General features: G+C 42.3%; 1 protein-coding gene across 3 annotated transcripts in view; it reads right to left on the bottom strand.

Moving 5' to 3' along the window:
* The window catches only part of NELL1 (neural EGFL like 1), a 292,766-nt gene extending 273,165 nt beyond the window's left edge, over positions 1-19,601 (bottom strand). For all 3 annotated transcript variants that reach the window (XM_054200528.1, XM_054200530.1, XM_054200529.1), the window contains exons 1-2: positions 19,455-19,601; positions 15,110-15,238 (exon numbers count right to left, since the gene is read on the bottom strand). In XM_054200528.1, coding sequence (XP_054056503.1) covers positions 15,110-15,238; positions 19,455-19,503 — 178 coding nt within the window. In that variant the 5' untranslated portion in view covers positions 19,504-19,601. The remainder of the gene's footprint in view (positions 1-15,109; positions 15,239-19,454) is intronic.
* Positions 19,602-21,400: the final 1,799 nt, after the last annotated feature.

The following is a 21,400-nucleotide window of genomic DNA, read 5'->3' as shown; positions in this document are numbered from 1 at the left end:
GGAAAAGACATTATAAATGCTTTTGCCTTGCTAGCTCCACTTGGAGTCAGTAATAAACAGTAGGAAATCATGTTCAACAGCACAGCTTTCTAAATTACAATTATTCATTATAAATCACTTTTTACATGTTGCTTCAAACACTGGTTCTCAAGAATAAGATCCGTCTGCAGTGAAATGCTTGGTGATTTTAATATGCAAACCTCCTACAGAGATGATGTCTCATTTTAATTATTGTTTCGGTTTAATGGGTTTTCATTAAATTAGAGGATGGAGCAATTACCAGGGTGAATAGCTAATGTTACAAAGGTAAGTTCCCATGACTATACAGCAAAAGCAGCTCTGCTAGAGAACGTGGAAAAATAGTATAATTCAATGTAAACTCTCCTTTTGCATGATGCAAAACCACACTGGCAATAAGTGTTCATATATTGCTGGCATTTTGATATACATGCTTGTAAACTAATTTACAAGTAGGTCTCTCCTAAAAAAATTCATCTAGCATTTAAAGTTATATTTATATTTCACTCCTTTCAGGAAGCTATTGCAAACCCAGTCCTTAAACTCCAGATACCACGGACAGCAGAATTTTGAGTCACTAAAGAAATCAAACAGAGACTACTTATCAAATCATAGTTTCTCCCCAACCAATAATTTAGCTGATTTTAGTAGCTTAATGTTGGACTCTTCACTTCTTGAAAATTGGCCCGACTCGAGCACTAGCTAGAATGACCACACTCATGTTAATTGAGTAGTTATCAGAGAGTCTAAGTCTTTTGTTTGCTTTATCAGCATTTCAAATGGAACCACGGAAATGGAGTACTCTGGAACAAACAAAGCAGCAGATATTGCACAAGACTTGGAAACGAATACAGGACGAGAGAGAAGGCGGCCACCAATGTTCCTCAAGCCCCAAACAGTAAAAGGTGCCCTAAAGTGACAGAAAAAGCAGGCTGACAGAAAGCTGTAGCAAAACCTACATTGGGAAGCTGCCCCTCTTTTTGCTGCATATGTGTTTCATATCTCCAGGGCCCTTCCTTGTCTTTTCCACCCAAACAGACAGAATGAACCATGGAAAACGCTGGAGTCATCGCTGCAGCAGCAGCAGGATGAGCAGCAGGCCTGGGCACACAGGTAGCACAGCAACTGATGCCGTCTTCAAACCATTTGGCCATTATGGAGCAAAATCAGAAAACTGGAGTAAGCCAAATGGCTTTGCAATGAGCTTCCTGCTGAGAACAGTGGTGATCGCCTTGCTGAGGCTACATATCACCTGCAGCCACTTTAATTTGTTTCAAATATTTTAAGCAGCTACTGAGCTCAAGCTCACCTTCTCAAGTAGAGCCTGTTGTTCCCTCAAGGGACTCGTGCTGAAATCAAGACGATTTACAAATGGTTGATCCCTTAAATTAAGTGCTTGATAGAAATGCTCCAGAAGTTACACTACCACTAAAAGCACATAATCTGCTCTTAAATCATGTGAGTTAATCAAATTACATGCGTTGTTAGTTAATTAGTTCAGGAGTCACTGATTATAACATCTTTTCTACTGTTTATCTGTATTAGATAAGGTATCACATCACTGTGACTATAAAGATTGCTATTTGCAAATTTGGAAAATAATAACAACACTTTAACAGAAAGAGCATGGACTACACTTGCAACAATGTCATGTTTGAACAGAGCCAGTGGCAATGTATGCAATGTCGAGGAAAAAGCAGTAATTGCTAAGAATCGTTACCGATCTGCTGTCCATTTTGCAGGAGTACTGTCCCCTTCAGGGATATATTTAAAGAGTATATTAAATGCTATCATCACACAAAATAATGAGCCCCCAGAAAAATACTGTTTCTGTTTTGGCTCCGTGCAAAAGCAAGCTAAGCATTTTTCCTCCCCTTCTACAAAACATTTTCAGGTATGCTCAAATCACAGACCCAAAAAATTGGAATGGATTTTTAAAACATTATAACATATATTGAACTTGACAAAACATGTTCTTCAGCTATATTTGTTTAAAAGAAAACTTAAGTGAAGACAGTGCCAGAAGGTGAGGAGCATCTAGTATAGAAGCTAAGTTTTGCAAATAACTACTAATTGTAGTTTGGACTTACTTCCTCCCACTATAACCCTCAGTGTGTTTGTAATCTAGAAGCAAAATCTAAGCTTTTTCAATAGAGTATGCAGAGAGATTGATCCATTTGTTTTTTAAGCAATATGTAATAATTCTGATTTCTCATTTAGCACTCTTCCTTCTTTCAGGTAATAATAAATGCTGCTCATACTTTATGGCAACAGTATTACAAATAAATAGTAATATCAAGTACTTCTGAAGTGCTTTAGGATTCCTAAGTTTAACATGAATGTGACACGTATAGTCACGAGTAACCCATAACCTGGATTTTCAAAGAAATTTTAAGTAGCAGATCCCACTGAAGCAGGAGAGAGGCTGATTGCCTAAATTATTTTGGCTCTGTTGAAAATAATAGTCTAACTTCAGCGAAGCCACACAGAAAGCAGAATTTGCCTCCCTGGTGAAAACCTGCATTCTTAACTGTGTAAATCAAAATACCAGTTTTAAATAGTTCATTAACAGGAAAGTTTCAGCAAAACAGAAACTTCTGACTCAGTTTCTTCACTTGCAGAGAGAGGTTATAATGCCTAATGCTACTTACGGCAGCTAACAGACCTGGCTACACTGACGCAAAGGTTTTAATTTCCAGTTCAGTAAAGCCTTTTATCACATGAATAATCCAACTAAAGGCAATGAAATTATCTGTAAAGTTCAAAGTAAGCATACGCTGAAGTGCTGTCTTGGTTCAAAAACTCCCAATGACTTGGCGCTCCAAATAATTTATTACTTTTAAAGCATTTAGATCATTTATTACTAAAATCTTATGGTTTTTCTTTATTCTCTATATATGGTTTGTACACTCATTAAACAAATGTGTTTCATGAATTAATTCTCCCTTCTGTTTTCTTTCCCGCAGAAAAATCACTTCTATGTTATTGCTAAAGCAAATTAAATCCCGGGTGTCTGTTTTATTTATTAACTGCATGATAATACCATGAGGCATAATACATTTGTCAAAGCCCTTCTTTACTGAAGTATAATTTCTGCTGTCAGCCTCTTTACGTTTATATTCAATATTCTAGTTGTCTTTGTTTCTTGGAACACACATAAGCACACATTTATGTATTCTCCCAAAACATGTATAAATTCTATTTGTGAAGTGTTCCACACCCCACCCCAACAAAGAATCATAAATACAGCTAACATACTTAGTCATTCCCTGCAAGTATTATATGAATTATTTGAGAGATTTAAGAATTTTCAAAAATGTCACAATAATAACTGCTTTATCTTTTTACACCATAATTATGATTTGGAGCATCGCTTTTCTTATTTCACCCAAGCATACCACAACTCATGAATAAAATATGACAACTTTGATAGCATCCATTGCTGTGGGTTCATCCGTAACAGCAAACGTGCTTGGGGTACTAAGTGGTCCCTTTTGCTCCATAAGCCTTTGTTTCTGAAAATAAGCTTTTATTTAAATAGAAGTGCCACATGTGTCCCCCTTTTTTGCATTTCTTGCCGTTAGCAATAACACCAGCAATAATGTTTGTTTTTTTTTTTTAATGACTACATTTTGAAACAATTAGGATGGCATAATGCTAGAAAGGCAGACTATCCCATCTGAAAGCTGATACTCACAAGACATCAAAAAACCTTAAAAGCACTGCCAGCATCAGAGAACAAAAGGCTAACACACACAACCATGACTTCTAAATGCGTGGGCAATACTATTACAAAAAAGAAATTCAATTTTGTTCTGGCTTCATAATTAATTACAACAAAGTAAAGCTAAACAACTTCCACCATTTCCCTAATAAGATTACTGTACCTAGCACTGCACAGAGTCCTCCTACCACAACTTGTCAGTAGATTCCCTTAAAAGGAAGACTTGAGATAAAGTGCAGTACATGAGGTTTCCAAATCATTGGCATTTACCGAATTATTCTACAGATTTCATGTTTTAAGGCTGTGCTGCTTCATTTTCCAAACAGCATGATGAACATCCATAGAGACCTCCACAGAACAAGAAAAATCATGACACACATGCACAAACCCCACTCTCCTCCCACACATCTTGGCTTTGTTATTTTCCCCAGTCCCCAAGAGTAAGCTTTAAAATTTCAACATTGTTATGCACAATGAGCCAAAGTGGAGAGAGAGAAGCAGAGGCAGGTCTGAATGCCATCTGTAGGTAGTCTTTCATCATAGAAGCAATGAGTATTTAACCTCCAAGATTGAGTTTTATACATGTTGCACTCAGAGCATCTTTGCTACCTTCCAGTTTACAAAAGATTTTAAAAAAAAAAATAAAATAAAAAAAAAAAAGACAAGAAGGGGGGACACAACTCAGAACTAAGCTTTACAACACAAACTTCTCTGCTGTAGGAGGTATCTGTTTCCACTGATGCCAAACAGAAAACTCACAGCTTCAGAGGGAGGAGTCACCTGTATGTGCAAGGGGAGGACAGACTCCGTAAAATAATCAGTGCAGCTACAGTGATCCTATACTATATTTTCCTATTTATAATACAGGGGGCCAATGGGAAACTCAACTGGAACTGTGTAAGAAATGTTCTCATACAAGCATGGAGGACAGGGGACAGATTGCAATGAGAGATTTTTAGGAAGCCAAAACACCAGTGCTCAGCTACAGTATTTATTGCTCCAAAATAGTGATTCACAGATCCCTGTTGTCAGAATTACAGAACCAACTTTGCTTTTTTAGCAAGTATGCAACCTATGTAACTACTGATTTAGATGAATGGTTTAGTGGACATCAGGTGCCAAAACCAATTCTTTTGTCCGTTCTATTAAAAAAAGTCTAATGTTCTGCATTTTATATCATTGAATAGGCCACAAAAGGCAGGGCAATCACATGATATAATGCCATAAACCAGCACAGTACGACATGATTACTTCACACCATTTATGTGGCAAAAATGAAAAATAAGAGAAAAAATGTCCCCCTCGTGTCATTTATACACCCACACTGCAGGTGGCAAGATTAATCTAGAATTTGGCATAGAAGTAGGCTGAGGTCTGAAGTAGCATCTAATTTTTATTCTTGATAGGTAGTTCAAGACAGCAGGGTTTTTCACCACAGGAAATTGTCCGTGCCTGGCTCCTGCATTAGGTCTGATTATATCTGCCTTTGTGTACTTTTTAAAGGTACAAAATCTTTAAAAAAAGAAAATCATTGTATGTGTTTAAAAATGTGTGATAATAATTTCAAATAACACCACTTCTTAGGCAAAAGATATAGCTCTGTTTAGAAGTAATTTAATCAAGTAGGATGAGTGTAAATATTCTTATCAAACAGATATTAACACATTTCTATTAAAATTGTTTAGAAAATTAAGAGATCCCTCATGGGATCAAAACCAGCCATAATGGGCCAGTTTGTTTCAGTGCCTAACAGTGAGAACCCAATTCTTCAACGTCGCTTTTCCCTCCCTCTGCATTTCAAGCAGTTTTAACTCAGCAGTAACACTCCAATTCTGCTCTCTTTTACCCCAGCATCTGCCCAGCGACCCAGACCTGCAGTATCAGGTGCAGGGACTTGCCCTGAACTCGGGCAGGATTCTCCACCCAGGGCTGCTCAGCACTCTGCAGGGACTCGCCTCAAGGCAGCACAACTCAAGTACCAACTCTGTCTCACCTCAGCTTCCCAGGGCTCTGACTAGCACGCGGACCTGCTTGACAAGACGTCGTAGAACAATATTCTTACTCCAGTTTAATACTCGTTTGCTAAACAAGAAGTTAATAAAACCTGATTACGTGTAGTATGATACGACTTAAGAGTATCAGTTTGCCAAAATCCTTTGCAGGAAAAAGACAATTTCTGTTCTGATGAAGATACAAGAAACTCAAACGGTTCTTCTTATTTTCATCTAAATTGATTTACTTTCATTGTAAGGACCAAGATGCTCACATGGTGTGGAAGTATGCAACACTTACTAGCAGTATCAGAAACTAATTTCTGCATCCCCCTCTCTGCCCACTGAAGAGCAGAGACCTTTTGTTTCCTTTCTTCTTATCTTCGTTACAGGAATTTGTCAACAGGTTGCCAGAAGCATTCAAGGCCTTTAGCATACTACAGAAATACTGAAGTGCTTCTCCCACTTCCCCCCCCACCCGTACTTACCACCGTGGCAATGAAGATAGACAAGTAGCACAATTATTGTCTCCCAGGAAAGCAAAAATAACTGCCAAGGACAGAGGCAATGTGTGCTCAGAATTCTTTCCTAATCATTACAGACATGATAGGAAACACAAAAAATGTCAAGTAACAGAAGGCAGCATGACAACATTCAGGATGAAAAAAAAAAAAAAGTAGAAATTGGTCACTGTCTTTTAATGTGACTAGGTTTCTATTTTAGTCTACACTTACTTTGCGGGGGCGATAGGCGTGTTCGAAACAAGAGGATATGGAACGAGAAATTCTGCAAGAATTTACAAATTATACCTTCACATCAATATGCTGGATAAATTTTACTCCTAGACAGGGTTCTAACATAATTCTAATATTGAACAAGAGTGAAAACAACCAGCACTGGATGGCTATATATGAGTATTTTAAAAACTACTGCTGGGAACTGACAAAGTTAACAGTAGTTTATGTATCTTCAAAGCCTCAAAGCATTGTTCAATAATTATGTCTCAAGTGATCTTTAATTTCTTCCTTTGAAGATGATTCATCTCACTCATCCCCTCCTAGCTCATTCTATTCCAACTCCAGATCATTCCTCTGTTCTGAAAATGGTCAGTTTTGCAAAGGAAAAAAAAATGCTTAGCCTAATGATTTCATCGGGGAAAAAAAAGTTACTTTGTGCATACAAAACACATTAAAACATTAGCTATATTTATAAAACAAATATAAATGATAAGTTAGACAGATGTTAGGGTTAAAGTCTCACAGGCAAACCTTGCTTAGCCCTCCAGGGATGTGCATTCCAACACCATTCCTAATTGTTCTTAATTAGAGGATCACACAGCTTTCCAGAGGTGCCCCCCATCTCAGTCAGTACACAAAGTAAAGAACAAAGAGCAAAAAATATTTACTTAACAAACAAGGGTCTGGATTTTTGCTTTATTTTTATTGTTCAAGGCTCACCTTGAATCTACCATATTCAAATCTATCTCTGAAGACAGAACAGACTATGACCAAGTTAACTATTCCAGCACAGTATCGGAGACCTCTACAAATATTAATTAATTCTTTCACACCACTGTTAGAGGAAACGGTAATAGTACCTCAACTTTACAGGTGAACAACCAAAGCACAGCAAAATTAGCGTTCTAAATCACTAATAAAAAAAAAAAAAAAGCCACACACACTATCCAAGTTGTATCCTCCAAAAATATTTGTTAAAAATTTCCACACATCACTGATACTTTGCAGCACTACCAAATCTGAACTTTTAGTGCTTTTCCCTATTATGCTGCCTCTACCGTAAGAAAACCTTTGCCCAGTCCTACCCACCCTGTAGAAGACTGCAGTCCTCGAGTTTCCCGTCCGGGCCCTATCCCCTTGCCTCTCTCTCCAGCCTGCTTCTCCCAACTGCTGTCCATGGCTCCCCTTACCATGCTCTTCATCCCTGCACCTCACTCCCTTCTAAGTCACAGTCCTTATATCGTCCTTGTCACAGCTTCTCTGCCCAGCCATCACCCGCTTCCTTCTTGGCCTCCAGCTTCTCAGCACAGCTGTGTCTCTTCTCTCCCCTCTAAGTCTCCATTTCCTTGCCCTGCCCGTCACAGTTAATCTCATCTGACTGCCTCTCACCATCCACTGCCCAGCACCAGCCTCTATCGCACCCTGGCTCTCAGGGGAGCCCGTTCATCCCAACTATATTATTGTCGCTTTATGTACCCATTCCTTGCCCCTAAATTTCCAGTTTCATTTCCCTCTTCTTTCCAGCTTCCACAGAAGTCTGGGAAGGAAAGGGGAAAAGCAGGAAAAGCACGCAAGATCACAAAAAAGAGATCAAGACCTTGCTCTGCATCCTGCTGATGGATGCAAGCCCAGAAACCATCCCCACCAGAGAAGTCACACTTTCCTCCATCCTCTTGGGTGCAGCCAGGCCAGCTGTCAGTATCTTTAACTCCTCTTTTAGCAGTGCTTTACAGAGCAGCTCTGTAGGGGCTGTACAAAGGGCTGAAAGCACTGAGGGAACTTTCTGGCACCTTTCTAGGATGGTGGGCAGCGGCTGCAGCTCCTAAGGGCCAAGATGGAGCTCGTAAAAGCATGGGGACGTCCCAAGGGACGAATGTGGACAGTGGGCGAGGATCCCGCTCTGTTCAAGGGAACAGACAGGTCCTATTTGTCACCACCCCACAAACCTCGGTCATGCTGGCCTGGTCCCCACCGTCTCCGTGAAGCCACGGTTGTGAGCCACCACCATGGGCGAGCAGAGGTGCCCCTCACTGCCTTCAGAGCCAACAAGCCCTGAAAGCAGATCGGCTTCAAGTAAACCACCAATTCTGCTGTCACCCAGCGAGAGCAGGATTTCAGAAGGGAGATCTCAGTGGAAAGAGAAGGGAAATGGTCAAAATTTAGCACAAAGGAAGCAGCAACGCCAAAAATGTTACCTCATGATCAGGGCAAGAGGCTGACCCACACCTCAAACGTAGATACTATTTTTGCTTACACACACAAAGGCACAATTTTATGACATACAAAGGCCTAATTTTATGACAATTTTCCCTCCCGAGGTCCCAGGAATCCCCACAGGCAACACAGAGTAAAACCCCAAATTAACCCCGCCCTTGTGGAAATCAGCACAGACCTGCATGACAGGGCACATAATGGGGGGGGAGAAAAAACCTCACTCTAGCCTTTTCAAAAAAGAAAAAAAGTTGAAGAGTTTGAGGAGGTTGCAGAGTTTCCATGACGATATACCTGTATGTGAGGTGCAGGGCCCTGCCTCTGTGAGGAGAGACAGGAGCTGCCCCAGGCCAGACAGGGCCAGTTCCAGCCGGTTCCAACCGCCCCACCTCACCTCAGGGCGCCTCGTCCTGGCTGCTGGCGCCTCAGGGAAACCATATGGCAAAAGGGCAAAAAAACCTCACCCAGCGGGAGGGAAGCAGCAAGCAAGCAGCTGCGAGCCCAGGTGGGCAGTATCTGTTAAAAAAACCCAAAAAGTTCCTTTCCTTTCCAACAGCACACGGGGCATTGTCTGCTTTGCCGACCGTGCCAAGCATGTGGAGGAGCAGGACGCTGGCAGCCCGGGGAGACGTGCCCAGAGGCTCTGCACCACTGCTGTCCTGAAACCTCCCAGCATCCAAGACAGGGTATTCAGGTACCGCTAGACATGGAAAAAGTACTAGAGCCACTCTCTTTTACAACACTGAAGGCAGCACACAGATTTCAAGCCACCCATGTTGCGCGCCTTCCTAATTTTTCTGCTTCTGTAAGGTTTCTGCTCTGTAAAAACAACACTGCTCACACTTAATATTTGCTATAAACATACCAGGAGAGATCACACAGAAAGCAATGACTCTCATTGCATTATCTCGTGTAAAGAGGGACCGACGCCCTGAACTCTCAAATTAAAGTTTATCTCTCCTCCTCACTGCAGGCCTCCCTGCTGTCCACCCCCAGAAGAGTAATTGCATGTTTCCTCCTTGAACCATTATCTGCTTCCTCTCATTCAGTCCCCGGCTCTTTTCTGCGCTCTGCAGCTCACACACCTTGCTCCTTACGCTGGTATAACTGAGCTTTAACATTTGAAGTGGATTAAAACCTCAGCCATCGCACCAGGTCACCGAGAATCAGGTGAGAAGACGTTCACGTGCTAACAAATGAAGGCAGCAGCCTACTCACCCAGCCTTTGAATTTACTGAGCGCACCTTGGTGCTGAGCTACTGCCCCACACACATAGCCAGGGCATAACAAGTGCGTCCCGAAGACTTTCCTAGCAGAAGCGCAGCTAACGTTCCTGATGTAAAGGGTATGTGCCCACTCTTGACAACAATATCGAATCCCTTAGACTTTGTACTGCAAAAGCTGACTTTTAGGACCTGGACTCCTAGAGTGGGATCTGGAAACACCTCTACTCTCTAAGCGAGGGATTAGCAAGTCAAGGAGGAAGATGTCTAAAAAAAAAAAAAAAAAAACCAAAAAAATCAGGATCCATAACATACTGAGAGGAAACACCAACAGAGAGGGATGTACCACATCTGGAAGCTCAAGTGAGTCTGGTGGGAGTCACCTCTACTCCCTTGGAACTGCAGCTTTGCTCTCTGTTTTGGCCTGAAGCAGCATGGCCCTTCTGTTTCAGGAACTCAACAAGATTCACTCTTTTCTCACAAAAAACATTGCTTTTCTCTGTGCTTTAAAATACATGTTCTTCTTTTACCTTTCCTGGTGAAGCCGCGACTGTACAGAAAAGAACTTGGCAGTCACCTGTACAAACCGGGAAGAAGGGGCATGACCAAACTCTGTGTTGCAGGAGCCACAGGCCAGGTGTTTTTCTTATAAATCCAAATCCAGCAGTCATTTAATACAACTAAAGAAACGGTCAAGGAAGAAAGGACTATGTATAGCTACACTTTTAACACTACTCTGTGGTCTAAGTTACTGAGTGCTATACATAGTATACATAGTAAAAAGACCATTTCCAATTTAAAGACTAAATTGAAAAATACTGCCAGATTGTTAGGAAAGGAAACAGCAAAGCGTTAATAAACTTCTTGGAGCAACTGCTTTACAAGTAAAGGCTTTAAGCCTCTGTTAGTTCAAAAGAGATGTTGAGAGAAGAATTAAGAAGAAATGCGCATAGCTGACAGGTTGTAAAAGGAATAAAATTTTACTTCCCCAACAAGAACTGAGCACAGGACAAAAGTCAGACTGGTTGAGGTAATCACGTAATGTAACAGCTAGGCTAAAAACTGGGCTCAGTCTACCTAGAAACAGGACAACCAGTTAAGCACCTCATCTTGCCTTATTTATAATGACAGCCTTTCCCTGCCACTGAACTCAAGATCCTGCTGAGGTTTCCACCTACAGGGTCAAAACAAGCCCTGCTTCCCTGCTATCCAAGACATAGAACAGGACTGAGCCCCACTAATTGAGCCACAGCTCAGTGTTTCTTAATGTGCTAAAATTTATACTGTAATCCTGTTCTAGGAATTTCAGTATCATTTTGTCATGTTTGTAAGATACTATTTACAGATGTCTTTCATGCAACATTTGTAAGATGTTATTGTAATGCATTAGGTGGATGATTAATATTTTCAATATATTTCTTTGAGGTAGATTTCCCATGCACCCCCAGAACTGTTTCCTTGAATTCTTTGGAATCCTGGTTGGAGATAAGGAGATCTGGGATCAGACACCAGGATCCTGGGTGCCCAGTTCCCCAAGAGCACTCTAGTAAAGGCTCTCCACTCCCCCTCCTTTGTCCCTTCATGCTAGAACAATCCACACAAAGCCTTTTTTCCCCCCCTACTCTTGTTCATATAAATAAATAAAAGATAAATAATTAAGACACCATAATGCTAGGGATCTTAAGAGTTAGACTGCAGAATTGCAACTGAAAGTTAGATATCTACATTTCATCTAATTCACACTGGCAGCACTTACACTGCTTTTTGGATTCCCTCATCCACATTTCACAAAAAATGGAACTGAAACACACAAATAATGGAACTGATCAATCAAAAATCTAACCGAAATACTCTAATAATCGAAGTCCGTGCCCAACAGGACCCCTCAGATGACTACACTTAATCATAGGTTTCTACGTTTTTCTGAATTAGGAACAGATTTGCTTGCCCAAAGGCAACCCACATCTCTCAATTGCCACTTTGGTTCTATCATGCTGTCACACAATTTGCAATGGAGCCGAATTTGTTTCTTTGCCTGTAAAGCCGCTTCACTTGGAAATCTGAGTTTCAGCTGTTGCTGCCAATATTATTATAAAATCAGAATACTCCACTGGCTTCACTGAGGTGGTCTTGGACTGAAATTGCTAACTCTCCAGGGAAAAGAGTCTTTCTACGTTTTCTGTAGGATAAATCAAATCATGACATCACTCCCCAGAAACTTTGTAACAAACAGTATGTCACTTAAGGTAAGAGAACTAACATCACTGATAAAAAATCTAAGTAAAAATAGTATTATTCTTTCTTTTGTGCACGTCTTCCCATCATCGCCCTTCTTCCTTCCCCCCTTTTGCCTCTAAATGCAACTGAAAAAATGCCAGAAACTTACAGAGCTTTCGTTTTCGAAGAGTTTAATTCATAGAAAAAGAATCTTGCTTAGGAAAACAATCCATATTTTCACTACAGCGGTATACATAACTGTCTGGGTTGGGGAAGAATTACCATTTCTCTACCTCAAAGATGTAGACTTCCAGGGACACACCAAGAAACACTCTCGGTATCAACAGCTTTAATAATGCCATTTTAGAAAATACATCTTAGAGGACAGAAAATGATCCACGGGGAACCTTTCTGTAAGCTCAGAGCCCTATTACTTTGCTGTAAGGACACTGCCAAAGGCAGCGGGCAAAACTGTCCCTATGAAAACCACACACCAAAGAACACACTGATAAACTCTTCTTCTCATTTACTAAACTAGGGAATCCTCAGCGGTCAAAGCACATGAGTAAAGAGGTCTTCTAATGGGACTCCATGCTCAGCAATCAGCCTGCCAGGTGAGGTCCTCCCCTGCCCAGAGCCAACACCGGACCAGCATGGCACCACAAGGCACAGCGTGCGTTAACTACTCACATATGGTAAGAACTAATCAAAGCAAAGCTTTGCTGAAATTACCACATCTTGGAGACTGGAATATGTGGTCCAAGAGGATACAGTAATTTTGAAACTAAGCACTAACTTCCAGTCTCCTCTCTCCCCCAGGGGGTGTCACGTTGGCTAGTTTTTTTTTGTGAATCTTTACGGAAAAAAGTATTATTTCTAACTTAAACATAGCAGTTGCCCATACGTTGCCCTGAGTTCTATATCAGTTTTACCGTACGGCAAGATAAAAATCAAAATTAAGTATCTCCTGGTTCCAGCCAAAGGACCTGGCACACCGCCAAACTGTGGCTGTAAAGTAAGTCACCTCTGTTAGTAAAAGGGAATTCATACAGCTGCCGACACACTGCTGACATTTAACAAATAACATATAAACAAGAAGGGAGGAAGCCAACAGCGTGGCTTCAGACTTCCATCCCGTCTGACAGCAGCAGAAAGAGACCCCTCACAGACCTCTCTCAGGATGGAGTAATAGACCAAAGGTCTTCAGTCTTCTCCCAGCCCAAGGGCTGATGAGCTTAACTGAAGAGAATAATTTTTCCCCAGCCATCTTCCAAGAAGTTTTAAACTAGAGGCGATATCCAAGCACAGAGCTATTCCTGTGTGCATAAGCAAGAAGAATTTCTGTTATGGGAATTAAAAAAACCTTTATTTACCTAACTACAGACTGAATCGTTTATTCACTTCGCACAGTGACTTTTTGTTCATTGCTTCCCATCTTCCAATTTATGTGCTCATGTGAATTTTACAAGTTCTACCATTTTTACACCAGTCTTCTCTAAGTTTGTAAACTACAGGTGGAGTCCTCCAAAGCAAAAACAACTGAATATCCATATCTTCACCATTAGCCTTTTAAAGCTACTTTCAGTATCAATGGTTTCAGTCGGTGTCCTGAAAAACATATCTCAGTCTTCTTCCCTGCAGCTCTGACCACCAGTCTGTGAAAACTCACCATGACAGTTCATCAGTGTGTTTCTGATTAGCTGCATGGAATAGCAATTGGAAATACCAAAGTATTTTAAGTCTGCCAGGCCATTGCAGTCCTTAGAGGAATGACCATACTTTAATATTGTTTGTCCGTAATACACAAACCTGGAGTCAGGTGTATCAGAAGAAAAACAACTGATATCTTTAAATGAATAAATTAGTGCCCTTCTTCTAGACATTAACCTGGGAATCAGTAAAAGTTATGCTATCACTGTATCATAAAACATTGGAAATATGACTAACAATCCTGAGAAGGCCTCCAGAAGTCTCCCGGCTCTGGCTTCTAAACTGGCCTTGGCCAGGTAAACTAAGATTATGGACCTGCTTCTTTTATTTCTTACAATAAAGTCAGTTAGCATTGCAGATCCAGAACTAAAGCTAAATGAGATCACAGCTGTTTGCCTCTAAAAACAGCTACAGAGGACAGATACCAAAATGACACTAACATGCACACTTCAGCACAGAGTAAAGCACAGTAAAGAAAAAACAAACATAGGAAGTCTCCACAATAAAAATGTTCCTAACTGTGCTTTAATGTGCATGCTAATGTCAATTGATGTCAATGTCTTTCTCGCCTAATTAGCATACTGTAGCAACTCAGTGCTTCCACCACATGGGACATTGTCTCTTAATCTGGATATTACTTCAATCCATGGTAAAACCTGTTAATTCATCCAGAACTTCATTCGCTCAAAATACCGAAAAAGCCACCCCACAACATTTTAAAACACTTCATCTTAGAATATTGAAAGAAAAAAAAAAAAAAAAATCACAATTCAAAGTGACCTATTCTGTACCTGGTGTTCAGTTTGGACAGTTAAATGCAATACTGCTCAATTTTCTCACTTTAACAGTTTCCACAAAGCTGATGAAAGACTTGCTACGTGTTACTAACCAGTGTAAACACATTAAACGCATTCTCATAGTTACATAGCTTCAGCTGTGTGTGTCCCTGCATGTCTACAGTCACAGAGAGACAGTACACAAGAATACAACTCAGTCCATGCCTTGGAACCGCTTTGACGTATTTAGTTAGAAATAAGTATTGGGGAGTGTTGAAAGCCTACACAAAAATACTTCCCTAAAGATCTCTGACCTCAACTACCTGACAGCGCACAAAAAAAAAAAATAATACAATATGTATTTCAGGAAATTAACAAGGACTATTTCCAAAAATTAAAAATAAAAGAAAGCAACAGTTAAGTAAGACCACCGTTGCAGGAAATCAGTTAGGCATCAAAGCAGGCAGAAGCGAAATAAGAGAATTGAGGATGTTTGTCTTACCTTGGAATAAAAATGCTTTGCTGGCATTGTGTAGTCCTGACACTTGTGTTACGCCAAGGGTTGTATTCACAAGATCCAGTTCTGTGATGATATCAATTTGTAAGTCAGGATCCATTCCAAATCCTACAGCTGTTGGAGGCACAGAGAAACAAAGAGAGAGAAGGTCAGATCAATTTTTATTTCAAATCAAGCAATAAAAAAAAAAAGAATGAAGAAGAATCTCTAGTGCAGATATTTGTAGTACCTTCACACTCACACACACACAGTAATTACTTGTAAGACAGTAACTCCACTGTGGGAAAGAGAAGGTATACTTTTCCAATTCTTTCAATTACACTATTTCCTTTCCACAGATTTTAATACACACAAGTTAAAAGATTCTAAAACAGATACATTAATCCTGTATCTTCATAAGGCTAAAGAGTAATAAATAAATAAAAGCATAACCACCTGTACAAAAAGATGAAAGAGATTTACAGCATTCATCTATTGGCTACACGATTTCCAAGGAGACACAAGAACTGAAAATTCCTCTCACATTTCAAACCTAGCTGCGACTTGCAGATCAGGCCCCACAGTTCCTAGTCTAAATGTAATCTTTTTGCCCGACTGGAAAAAAATGACCCTGGAGGAGATATGGTAGCAGGGCAAAAGACGCCATCCAGTAATCCAAGAGCTCTGGGTGCCTCACAGAACTGTCTGATATTGCTTTGGAAGCGCACCTCCGTATTTCAGCACGGACAGTGCCTGTGAAGCGTGCCAAAGCCTACCTACAAACAGCAGACATCCATCCACCTGAACCGCAGTAGCGCCTTCTGGTCTGCAGGAGCACCTACTGGAGACGCACAAATCTAAACCTAAAATTTAGAAATGGCTTATGCCCAGGAAAAGACTGAGCACTCCTTGAACCTGATGGGATTGACAGAAAAGACACACACTCAAGCAGTCTGAAATTGCTACGTTCAGAAGTTCAGGGCAACTTGGTGGTTATGGCACACCAAGTTCATTAAATACATCTCCTTTTTCTAGGGATGGGAAGAGGCCAGCCTGAACACGGTGTCTCTCCCAACATAAGAAGTGTGGCATGAGATCTGTGCTTGAGACATAGGTCAACTATCTCATGTGGGATCCAAGCACTTTCCTAATGAAATTTTTCACTAACATCATTAGTAACGGCAACAGGCTCCAAGAATTAAATCCTGACACAGCTGAAGTCAATGGTAAAAGTCCAACCGACTTCCGTAGAGCAAGGACATTACCTGTTAAGCACATCCAGATTGATTTCCACTGAGTGGACTTTACATTCGGGTCTAAATTGATTCATTTTTTATTCCAGGACTGTGCTTCTGGATCAGTTGAGCAGCAAATACTTTAGTTTGATTCTTTGAAAGGCTCTAAGAAATTACTGAGGTGTACAGAACGAACAAGAAGTTACGTATTCTACTCATAAATCATCTGTACTATGGCACTTTCTCCTTCCCTTTACTCAAGAATTAAAACTTGTTGGAATAGGTTAGATGTGCTAATGCAGAGGATACTACTGCACAAGGGGCAAAGTAGTAAAAAATATTGAAAAGACAGCTTTAGGGGGTGTCTAGTAACCTTACTCTACAAAGAAAATTAAGATCTAGAGGCACCGGCAGAACTGAAGCTCCAAGAGTGCTGACATCCAAGTGAAGACATACACAGTGCTTTTGTAAGGATGTGTGTGTAAGTACCCTTTTGTAGAAAATTAAAATTAGAGAATACGAAACCAGATAAACTTCTCCAAAGGTAAACATCCCAGATAATCAGCTACATCATCAGGCTTTTACTACTATCTTTGACTTCACTCACCCTAGACACTCAAGCACTGAATGACCACAACTGACGCCGTACACACTGACGGACCAACTGATCAACAGGAGAGAACTTATTTACATATTGGTTCCCAACCTACAGCAACTCTTCAGTGAAAGGGCTGCAGCCTACAAACTCCAGGCACAAACACATATATATATATATATGCAGGGAGCAGCCTTTCTAGGGGAAAAAAAAACAAAAACAACAACAACAAACAAAAAATACCCAAACAAACAAAAATTTAAAAAACATAAAAGCAAAGGTTGTTTTAGAAGAAAAACAGGAGGACTTGTTATTTCTTCTAAGGTTTTCATTCAGAATAAAAGCAGTACACTGTAAATCATGTGAACTTATCTATTAGGAAAGACAGCATCTGCTGTCCATGCCAAAAACAGAGTATGCTGTTCCTCATTTGAAAGGGGTTGGATCTATTCAGATCAGTGAAAACCTACTAATATGAAGGGAGGTCGAGCAGGGACTAAAACTCGCTCAATGGAGAGGACAAACTACGTCCAGTAAGACAAACCTTGACCCCATTAAAGTCAGTGAAAGCTCTGCCACAGACATCAACAGGGTGAGGACAGAAACCGCATCTAGCAAGTATAGGCACTCCCATAAATCACAGTAGCTCCACTGCTCTATTAAAGCTGTTTATTCCAGCCTGAATACCCGAGGCTCAACAAGTATAGATCACTGTAGCTCCACAGGCTTCGATTTATGCCAGTGAAGGATCATGTGTGACAACTTCAGTGTGCCCCCTTCCAGCTTTTAAAACGCTTTCAAAAACAGAGACTATTTCTAATGTCACAGCAGCTATTTAGCAAGAGCCTACACTGCTTTAAATACCTAGTCATTTTCCTGTGCTGGCTCTTCAAACTGCAGCAGGCACTCAAAAGCCTAGTTAATAATTAATAAACAACAAATCAGCAGCTTCAGTATGATAACCAAGTCTCCTTTTCCCCTGTGGTCTCCCACAGTCTATCAGAAAAATACCACAGGCATATCAAACACATTTGCATCTAGTATTTTATGCCGCCTGTCTTCAGTGGAACAAGAAGCTGGAAATACCGTTTCTTTCTGAAGTAAAAATTAACCATCAACCCGTCCGCTCTCACTGGAGAACTGTGCAAAGCTTGTGCCCGATCCTGACTGATGTTGCTTTCAATTCCTATTTAAAGTAATTGGGCCATTCCCCTTAAATCAGGGGCTTACACAAGCAAAACTCCAAATGATTCAGTCAGGTGGGCGGGAATAGAAATCATTTCAGGATTTGGCCCAATGTGAACTGAAGGCACTACAGTAGATTAGAGGATTAAGCCATATAATTATGAATGATGTCACTAGGAAATTCCTAAAAGAAATTAATTCTGCCTTACAGCTCCGACAGCTTGTATTCTCTGCTTGCACCCGTATCACTTACACCCAAGCACCAGCAATCATGCCACGTTCCATCTAGCTAATGTCCAGCCATGCAACATATGCAGCACATTTAAAATTTTCTCGTGTGTGACGTGCTATTTGGGAATGGTAAAACTTCAAGTGAAAGCACACTCCACACAACCAACTCATTTCCACGTACCCATGTGCAATCATTCAAACGGTCAAGCGTAGGGTCTAGGAGAGGCATTTTGCTCTCTCCTCTCACAGCTTTAGCGGCAATTGTTGCACACAAAGAACTTTCTGAGTGGCTTCACAATTCCAAGTAGTGGAGTTTCGAGTCCTACTGACCATTCCAAATGCCCGTGTGCGCTATTAGGTGGTAACACCACTACCAAAAGGACAGGCGGTATTTTCGTCCAACTTCTTTATGTCATGCCTTTCGAGATCTCTGGATTTTGATCAGGTAATAATTATCACGAAAATAATTATCATTTTAAAACACGGATTCCCTTGCACTTGTGATAATCATGCGGGGTAATTTCCTTGAGAACAGCTACAAGCACTAGGGAGAAACGTCCCCCTCGTGGGCTCCAAGCGAAGAAGAGCGGTACCCGGGGCAAGGGGAAAGAGAACAAAGCCTCCACAAGGCACAAGAAACGGCACTTCGGTCGCGACACGCTGGAGGAATCACGTAGCGGGCACAGCACCGGCAGGAATAACGCACCTGCGACCCACCTCCCGCCTGTATCGCGGCTCCTCCCGGCTCCGCTTCCGCGGGCAGCACCGCCCGCCCAGACCCACGGCGCGGCCGGCCCCGCACGCCGCTCTCGGAAAACTTTCCCTCGCCTACACCACGGCACCACGGAGCGGCTCCCCGCTGGGGACAAGCCGGGCTGCGCCCTGCAGAGACCCGCGCCCCGCTCCGCGAGGGACGCCCGGCCCCGCCGCGGCGGCAGCCGGCAGAACCGGGGCCGCTCCCGCTCTCCGCCGCGGGGACAACCCGCCGCCCCGCAAACTTTCCACCCGCCGCCAGCGCACACCGGGCGGCGGACCCAGCCCTCGCCCCTTCTCCCCGGGGAGGAGACGAGGGGCGGACACCGGCCCCGCAGCCCCGGACCCTCACCTGCCCCGGCGGCGGCCGCACACGCCCAGAGGAGCAGGAGGAGACCCATCGGCGCGGCGCGGGCGGCGGCGCCCGCCTCCCCTCCCGGCAGCTGCTGCGGAGCCGCGCCGGAGCCCAGCGGAGCCGAGCGCAGCCTCCGACGCGCCGAGCGGCTCCGGCACTCGGCGGCGGCGGCGGCTCCGCCCGCTGCCCAGGCGCGGCCCCGACGCCCCCGCAGCGGGGGCTCCCCGCCCGCCCCCCGCCGTGACGCGCGGCCCCCCCCGGGCCTCGCCAGCGCCGCCGCCCGGCCACGGCCACGCCGCGGAGCGGGGAGCCCCCCTATAAACGGTTGGAGCGGAGGCTGGAGGAGCGGACCTGGTTCTTCCTCCCCCCCCCCCCAAAGATGAATCCCCCTACAAAGGGTCCTCGTAGCCCCGGGTGGGTGCGAGGTGCGGCCACGGAGCTCTGCCGGGGGCTGCGTGCAGCTTCCCCACCCCCGCCTCCCTGTCGGCATAAAAATAGTAAGCATCGACCCTTATTAACTATTTAGTCTTAGCAATAATTTATGCCTGGTGTGAATAAACAAAAAGAAGTTCGGAGATATAATACGGAAATCTATACCATTCCTCAGGCTTCTTGCATGTCCTTCCTCAAGTCACTTAACTGCTCTTTCATGCCTCTAAAGTGTAAAAGGGAGGTAAAGACTCACAAATACTTGTGAGTCATCTGAGAACCTGCTCCAATGACTGTTTTAAAAACCTGTCTTCAAATATTTCTTACTTCCAGCCTTTAATTTGACCCAATCCCTGGCAAGAAACAGACCACCACATGCATCCATTATATGCAATGACTCTTCCCCCCTAGAACACCTGATTTAAATTTGAAGTAGAGATTCTAGGCCCCAGATTAAGTTCCCATCCCACTGAACAGGAGCAGAGTGAGATTTCCAGCTGATCTACATGTGCCCCTCTTCAAATCAAGCCATTTCAGCTGAAAAGCCAGGATCCTCCTGTCATCACATTGGGGTTTGGTTCTGCACCACGCAAATTCCAGCCATTTTAAAAGTAAAGTAATTAATTGGCTGTACCTTTGGATTAAGTTAGGATGACATCAAAAAAATCATGCCATTTTAGGGGGCAGTTGCATTTGCACACCTTTACATTATCAAGAGCAAAGAGTATGACTTGGTTGCCTAATTACTTCATTAGTAAGAGCTCTGAAAACAGCTGTTCCTGGCTGCAAGCAAGGTAATGCACTCCAGGAAATCTCTGGGGTGGTCATTCCAAAAGCATCTCAGTCATTTATCTCCAGTGTATCAAAAGAACTTTGTGCAAATATGCCTTTGTATCTTCTTACTTTTATTTAGGGTGCTGTGTTATTAGCACCACTCTTACCCATGGGGCATAGGGAGAAGTATAAACATGGTATGTAATATATGTGTGTATACATAGATATATATTCATAGCAACAAGAAAAAGCGGCAATGGCACCTCAGCACGTGAAGACACGCCCTTCTATCCCCAATCCTGATAAAATTATTTTTCTCCATAGTATTTACTCTCTGATTTAAGAAGAGATTTGTTTATGTGAAATAGGTCTATGCATCCGATTCATATTAGCTTAGCTATGTTTGTGCTTATCTGGTAGTAAAACCAGGGTCTATCTACACACAAAACTGAATCCAATTCAACTCAAGTTTTCCATTTTCCACTGGGTGCAGAGTCTTTAGTGGCTATACAATTTAAACTGGTCATAGATAGAGTCTTAAACAGACCTGTTATTAGCTTAACCTAAATTTGGATTAAATGCTATTTTAAAAAACTTACTTTGGGTACACACAAAAATTTGCACTGAGCTAGCAGCTCTAAAGCACAGCTTCAAACACATCTTGAATAATCTCATGGGTGAAGAATGCCCTCATCATTCCTGACTTCTTATTCTGTTGATCGGGAACATCCAGAGAGCCC

The sequence above is a fragment of the Rissa tridactyla genome, chromosome 4, assembly GCF_028500815.1.
Source record: "Rissa tridactyla isolate bRisTri1 chromosome 4, bRisTri1.patW.cur.20221130, whole genome shotgun sequence".
NCBI lineage: Eukaryota > Metazoa > Chordata > Aves > Charadriiformes > Laridae > Rissa > Rissa tridactyla.
Note: the sequence above shows the minus strand (reverse complement) of the source record. Positions and strands in the feature narration are given on the sequence as shown.